The 8152-nt window shown below is 37.6% G+C and overlaps 1 protein-coding gene across 1 annotated transcript in view; it reads right to left on the minus strand.

Annotated features, from left to right (window-relative positions):
- HAO1 (hydroxyacid oxidase 1) overlaps positions 1 to 7676 on the minus strand; it is a 50530-nt gene extending 42854 nt beyond the window's left edge. Inside the window, exons 1-2 of the mRNA XM_019734922.3 lie at positions 7501 to 7676; positions 12 to 163 (exon numbers count right to left, since the gene is read on the minus strand). Of these exons, the coding sequence (XP_019590481.3) occupies positions 12 to 163; positions 7501 to 7637 (289 nt within the window). The 5' untranslated portion in view covers positions 7638 to 7676. The remainder of the gene's footprint in view (positions 1 to 11; positions 164 to 7500) is intronic.
- Positions 7677 to 8152: the final 476 nt, after the last annotated feature.

Below are 8152 nucleotides of genomic sequence, written 5' to 3' on the forward strand. Positions count from 1 at the left end.
CTTATTCCTACCTCGTACAGTTGCAAGTTCCCCATCCACATGAGCCATGCACTGCATGGCGGTAGCCCCAACGCATATCGGCATGCTGACTCTCTGCCCTAAAACAGAAGTCGACAGGTCTATTTCAGCAACATTCTGGAGCATCCGTGGGTACAGCTTCCATCTAGAATTAAAGAAAAAAACGTTTAAAACTTTTAAAAGCATAACTAGAGGTTTGGCATTATCATTTTAGTTAAAAAAGAGAAAATATTCTTGTAGTTTTCCCATGAGGCAAATTACAAAGCTAAAGGGCAATTTTAACGCTTATTAAGATGGAAAGTTAACAAGATAACAATGAATTTCTCAAGCCATTGCTCTTAGTGAGGTATAATTAACATACAGTAGAACGTGCCCATTTGAGTGTAAAGTTTTGTGAGTTTTGACAAATTCATATAGTCATGTAACTGCCAAAACTACGAAGATCTAGAAAGTTCACCGGCCTGAAAAAGATTCCCCACTTCCTTGGGTAGTGACTCTCCTCTCACAGACCCCCTAACAACTACTGATCTTTTTCTTTTTTGTCCCTATAGTTTTACTTTGCAAGAACATCATGTAAGTGGAATCCTACACTATGTAGGTTTTTGAGCCTGGCTTCTTTCACTTAGCACAAAGCATTTGGGATTCATCCATGTTGCTACAGGCATCAGCAGATTGTTCTTTTGTTGTTGTTTTTGCTTTTTTTGGGTTGATGAATAGTATTCCACTGTAAGAAGATAGCACAGTTTGTTTATCCATTCCCCAGATCAGAGATATTTGGGATGATTCCAGTTTGGTGCAATTATAAATAAAACCACTACGAACATTCACTTGAAGTTCTTTTATATGACAATAGCCATTCTGAAGATGGTATACAAAGGCATGAAAGTTAGATTACAGTTTAAGAATATACGCTATGGCTACATTGTCATATATACTGGGGTGCCAAAAAAATACATACAAGTGGACACTTTGGTCAAAGTAGTTCACCATAATCAGAAGTGTCTGGAAACTGATGGTAACCACTTTGAGAAACTTGAGCAACTCTTGTAATTGCAGAAGTCAATCATGACTTGTATTCATCTTTTGTTATCGGTATATATTGAGTATTACAATTTTAATACAGTTTTCCTTTCTTAAAATGTGTATACATTTTTTTGGCATCCTCTGTATATATACACACACATACATACATATACATATATACATATGTATATACACATTCGAGGACAATTAAGTTCTCAAACTTGTTGTAACAATGTTGCTAATCTTTTTTGATATCAGAGGGATTATTCATTATGAATTTGTACCAATTGGACAGTTAATCAAGTTTACTACTTGAAGTGTCAAAAAGGCTGCATGAAAAAGTTAGATGACCTGAACTTTTCGCCAACAATTCATAATGCACAAGTCGTAAGGGAGTTTTTAGCCAATAAACAAATAACTGTGTTGGAACACCCTCCCTACTCATCTGATCTGGCCCCCAATGGCTTCTTTCTTTACTCAGAGGTACAGGAAATGTTGAAAGAGAGACATTTTGATGACATTCAAGACATCAAGGGTAATACAATGACAGATCTGATGGCCATTCCAGAAAGAGTTCCAAAATTGCTTTGCAGGGTGGACTAGGTACAGGAGTAGGTGCACAGCTTCCCAAGGGGAGTACTTTGAAGGTGACCGTAGTGATATTCAGCAGAGGTATGTAGCACTTTTCTTGGATGAGTTCACGAGCTTAATTGTCAGCTCTCATATATATATATATATATATATATATATATATATATATATATATATATATCCGTACACATATATATAAATAAAACAGACTAGCTTCAGGCAATTAATTTTAAAATTATAACGAGGTTTTTTTTCAAAATCCTTAAGCTGAATTCTGTATCCACTGAAGCATGATGATGAAGGAAGATTTTTTTTCAGCTTGAGTATTTTATTCAAAAATGTAATTTAGCAGAGACTGGAGTTTTTTACAAAGTATTTTTCATTACTGAACATTATTTTAAATGCCTTTTTCTGTGATCCTTTTATATCACAATGAAAATTACCAAAATCCAAGAACAAAAACTTCACTAGTAAAATTTTCAATAGAACTAGTTTTCTTTCTTCTCAGAAAAATTTATATCTCCTATTTTCTTCAGGATTATTTTTCTCCTCATTAGTAACTGATTTAAATGGAAGAAAATACAGCCCTATTTCTAATGAGCACTAAGACAAAAAAAAAAAAAAAAAAAAAATGTGTGCCTAAACAAGCATACAAACACCTAAACAGAACTTGCCTTTCGTCAATTACCTAGATGTAACTCTGTTTCCAGAGAGATCAAGAGTTTTCCTTAATATAGTGAGTATGGTTTAGTAATGGAGTAATACCAAAATAAATGGAACCTCCAAAGTCTTAATTGAAGCCCACTTCCTACAGCGGAAGAAGAAATTCTGCCTTCATGTTGCTTTGAGGAATCGCTAAGGGTCTGTAATCTAACCCTTCCTCACATAATGAAGTAAAAACATCCAGACCCTGAAAAGCATAATAAAGAAGTTTTACTGGGCGATTTCTCTGAAATTTCTTTGAACATCATAATTGTCATTATTTTCTGTCATACCACATGCTCTGCTGTTGTAAGTTTTTTCTTCTCCACCGACCCTCACAGCATGATTCTTTGATCTCCATTTTGAGGCGGGAGAGGCAGAAGTCTTGAAGAGAGTTTTTATTACCAATCATCTCTAAGTGTATTATGAGAATGAAAGAAAAAGATTTTAATAGCAGCCATTGGCACGCAGGCCTTGGAAGGCATTAATATTGACTTAGAGCCGAGGAAACAATGGAAGCTTTTATGAAGAGCACACACAGAGCTGCGGAGTATCAGTTGTGTGTGTGTGTACGTGTGTGTGTCTTTCTATGAAGCAGAAGGGGACTTTTTTTTCCTAATTTTTTTATTAGTTTCATGTGTACAAAACATTGTAATAGTTAGACATTTATCATTTATACCCCTCACAAAGTGATAATTCCCCTCCCTCTATCTACTACCCCTCTGACATTGCACACAGCCATTACATTTCCACTATCTCTATTCCTAATTCTGTACTCTGCTTCTTGTAAACAGTAATGAATGTCAACTACAATTTATATATATGTATATACATATATATAAATTGTAGTTGACATTCATTACTGTTCAGCTTCAGCTTCAGGTTTACAGCTCAGTGATCAGGCATCTACATCATCCCTGAGGTGGTCTCCCTAATGAGACAAGTGTCCATCGGATACCCTACAAAATCTTTACATTATTGATTACGTTCCCCAAATTGACTTCCGTATCCCTGTGGCAATCTTGTGGTTACTGACTGTGCTTTCTAATCCCCTCCCCTTTCCCTTTATTTCCACCTCCCCTCCCATCTAGCAACTCTCAGTTTTTCCTCTATATCTCTGAGGCTGTTTCTGATTAGTTCATTCATTTATTCTTTTCTTTAGATTCCACATATAAGTGAGATCATATGGTATTTGTCTTTCTCTGTCTGACTTATTTCACTTAGCATAATGTTCTCTAGGTCCATCTGTATGGTTGCAAAAGATAGGTCCAATTCCCAGTAATAAGGCAAGGTTCAACCCTTCTATCTCCAGGCAGTAGCTTTACACTTGTCCACATGGTGGCACAGTCACTTTAAGAACTGTGTATTCTTTCCAAACACGTATTTTCTATTCAGGATGATATTGCATTGCAGACTTGTCAGCTAATGCACGAAATGCAATTCCTAGGCAAAATTAGAAGCCTCACCCAACGCCACCCCCAATTTAAGTGATCCCCCCTCCCCCAAGTCTTACATAAAATAAGAGCTGATTGTAACCTTGGGCTGCACTCTTCTGGCACATCTACTCTGGAAAAAGGATATGAAGATTGACAAAACATTTGAACAAGCTGAATAATTCACCTTTTTTAAAGGACGGAAAATAAGATGTCTGAGTAAAGGAAGTAGGGTAAAGGTGGGGATCCTTTAACATAACTTTTGACCCACGCTTTACATCCAACACAGGCCTTACATTTAATTTATTAAAAAATCAGGTGATATGCACTTTCTAAGAGGAGCTATTCTGTTGAAGGTAAACACCAACCCATCGTCCAGCTTTTAAGTTGTGTGCTGTTACTGAACCCCACCAACTGAACATAGGGAATTAATATTTTATAAGTCTTGTAAGATGATCATATTGCGTTCCAAGTTCTCCACATTATTTTTCACTCTACGCATTTAAAACATAAAATATATGTATATAAAATATACAACTTTTGTCATCCTATATCTTACCATTCATTTTTTAATGGTTTCACAAGAGCCATTAACCTCCTGAAATGGTACGATATTGTGTGTGTGTGTGTGTGTGTGTGTGTGTGTGTGTGTGTGTGTTAATACTTGTCTGGATAAAGATGCCACAGCTTTGAGGTGGGGATGGGGAGAAGGGAAGAAGAGGAGAGGACAAGGAGAAGGAAAAGAAGGAAGAGGAGGGAGGGAGGGAAGAGCTGGGATATGAAATCTCTTTCCACATGAATCTTAAAAAACAAGAGACAATTAGCTGCTCTTCGTAATGCAAGAGCAAAAAGCAGCTTACTTACCCATTTTTCAAACTAGCAGAATGATTCTGTGACATTTACGTGTTATGAAAAGAACACTGAAAATGCCACTGGTGAGTTTATATTGCTTCTCAAATATTAAAGAGGGAGAATAATATCACTTTTACCATCTGTTATTTAAAAGTGTCAATAAGTGATGCAACAAAAATAATAGCTTCATTTTATAATATCATGAAACTTCTAAATGCCCAAATTGTAGAATTATTTTCCACCAATGATAATTTCACCAGAAGCCACAAAATACATACAGACCATGGTTAAGGAGAATACACTGAGTTACTGTGTAAAAGAATCAAATTGCTGTTCTTTTTAAACTCCAATCAGGTCAGACCATGCAAAATGTAACATAACAAGCTGACATTTGTTGCTCTTGTCATGTTTGCAATAAAAAAAAAACTATGTTCTTCTGGGTGGTTCCATCTATTTGACTTTATTTGTTCAAAAGAACAACAAAATTGGGGGGTGGTGAGGGAGGTGGTGGTGGCACAATAATATCAATCACATGTCTTATCCAGAAATGTCGCCAATCAACTACCGGGTCACATAAATGTCCCATGTCCCCAGAACTCCAAAATGTGGTTGTTGGAGCTGAGTGCAGAAAGATAAATGCTGCCACTGTGAATGACCTTTTGTTTTACTTATGGGAGGGGAAGGTGCATAAATTTCATAAATGTCTTTAAAATACCCTGTCATTGTGTCACAACAGGCTATTTGAGGTCTAGTTGTTCTTCAGTCTCCTTTTGAATTTGAATGAGATTTTAGATTGATTCCCTTCATCCCATCAACCCCAAACCAACACAACCGTGGCAGAAAATCTATTCTTACTTCCACGTGATCAGCTCGATGATACAGTGTGAGGTATAAAGGGTCACCCAGCAAATTACACAGCAGAAGAGGAACTGAGATGTTGGATTGGCAAGTCTCCCTAACATTTGTTGCAATAAAAATCCCTCAAGTGGCTAGTAATAAAATAGTACGAGCCGTGCTCCAGAGAAAGTGGAAAGGTGGCAGTGCAAACTCGTTCTCATATCTGTGTTCTGTCCCTAAATCACTCAGTACATAAACAGGCTGGGAAGACTCATTGGAGCACTGTGTAATTCACACAAGCTGGGAGGCACTGCTCAAGTCCACAACTTGGAAATCACCACAGCCTTCGATGTTTCACAAAGTTTCTGGAATTTCTAGGGCTGCCGAGGTCATCTGTCTGCTTTGTTCCCTCTTGGAGGCCTCCACTGGACCAGCTGTTTGGGGTCCATTTTGTATCAGTGCAACCCACCGGCCTTCTGGAGGCCAGTTCCGTATGCGTCTATTGGAATGTAAGCTCCCGTGGACAGGACCTTTCTCTGACTCACCACTCTATCCTCAGCATGTCCAGCCGATAGAGATTCCTAAGAAGTGTGGACAAATGAATTAACTAGCATGGAGTGAGGAAGATTAAGGGATGAGGAAGGTTGTACATAAATGGAATAAGTTGTGGCCTGAGCATTTTGACCTAAAGAATGCTAAGAGACACCAACTCCATAAGCCTGAAATTCCTTTGGTTGAAATGACCTATTTGGGCTAAGGTGTTGTCTTCAGTAGACTCCTCATAGGCAAACCACATTACCTGGTGAACAGAGTTGACATGGGCCCAAAAAGGGGCACTTCCCAAGAGCAGAAAATTTTGAAGGGGCCCAAAATACTAATGATTGGAAAAGATGCAGAATTTTAAAGCTTCTCCACTCTTAAACCAACTTTTTCCCTCCTCGTGGCCTTTCCAGCATTTTTTCAGCTCATTTGGTTTCCAGCAAAGATCTGAGACAAAGTCAAGGCTGAAAAGGGTTTGAGGGAGGACCCATTCTCATATTCCTACACTGATTTGCGAGTGAATCTGTGCTGCTTGCCAGGGAACACCTTGGTTAGAATGCTTACATTTCTCCTAATGTACATGTGGAAATGTGACTTCGAGCGATTTTGTGTTAGACTAAAAAAGAAATCAAGATCCTTTCCCCTGGATATTTTCTGCCTTTTTTTTTTTTTTTTTTTAAATTTATCACCATCGATGAGCACCTACAACATTCCCTGGCTTTACTAAAAGCTATAATGTAAAATGGATGGGCCTGAAAGAATGTAGTATATTGAGGGCTCTCCTCCCCTACTGGAGCAAATAAACCATTTTTGTAACTACTGAGAGATAAAATATTCCTGTAAAGTTATTTTGGTTTTTGTTTTTATTACAAACAGAAAGCATAAACCATTACGCCCACCATCTTGTACTTTGAAATATGGAAGTCAAGGGAAAACTAACTGGGGAAGAGAGCTGAAGCTCTTTGGAGCAGAGATGAAACAGCAGTTGAAAGATTAATGCTATATAGCCAAATTGAAATCTAAAGTGGAAGTTTAGACAACAGAAATCAAAAGGAACGATAAGGAAAAAAGCCAGCAGGATGGGAACATTTTAAGGGAACAATCTGTTTTGGTTCAACCAGAGAAGATGCCTATCTTCCATTTTATGCTGTTTACTACACCAGGAACAGACTCTCACCGTCATACTCAGAGAAAAAGAAAACAGGGCCATCAGAACTTATTACTATTTTTATACATAGTTAAATTAATTATCCACATAATTTCAAGTAGGGAAACTTAAGGTCGGCTTTGCCAGTCAACTGTTCACGATTCCCAGGCTGAGACTATTTTAAAACAATTTAAAAGTCCAAGATTTCTCATAACCCCAAGGATTTTCTCTTCTCTACTAAGCATGTATCTAGATAAATAATTCCACATCATCAACATGAAACTAGGAGATCTTATTTGGGCAGAATGTCTTCGTGTAATTTTAAAACATAATTTAAAAATAAGTAAGTTTTCTTACCTGGAAAAAGCTGCAATATTATCAGCCAAGGTTTCCTGATCATTTGCCCCAGACCGATAATAGTCATATACAGACTTTTGAAGTACGGATTTAGCGTGTTGTTCATAATCACTGATACAAACCAGCCGGCTGAACATTTTCTTGTGTTGTTACAAGCCCAGGTTGGTTTTATTTTTTTTTCTGGTGTTGCCTTCTACATCTTGACAATTCTGTTATTTGTCAATTATTAACGGACATTTTCCAAAGTTCAGACTTAGTTCTCTGGCGATTGATCACATTAAGTGAGCAAACATGCTTAGATTTTGAAATTTCATTTGCAGCTGTCTGCCAAAGGGCAGCACCAAAGCCATAAGAATTTGGGTTGGGGTGGCAGCAAGGTCTGCCACATGAAAAAGGCAGAGGAATGAGTCAAAAATTAAGAATTTAGAGAAGTAGTTGCATGAAACCACTCTTGGCTCAGTTCTGCCTACAGCTGCTTCTTCTGCATGGTACGTGCCTTTGCTCTTTCCTTGGCACCAAGAATAGGCTGCCAGTCATGTTTTCCACATTTGGATTATGCACATATTCTGTGGAAAAGAGCTTATGAAATGAGTGGGGCATCCAGTAAATACAGAGTGGCTACATAGTATGAAATTCAGTTGATTTTAAACAT

The sequence above is a fragment of the Rhinolophus sinicus genome, chromosome 13, assembly GCF_057876585.1.
Source record: "Rhinolophus sinicus isolate RSI-liver-muscle chromosome 13, RSI-T2T, whole genome shotgun sequence".
Taxonomy (NCBI): domain Eukaryota; kingdom Metazoa; phylum Chordata; class Mammalia; order Chiroptera; family Rhinolophidae; genus Rhinolophus; species Rhinolophus sinicus.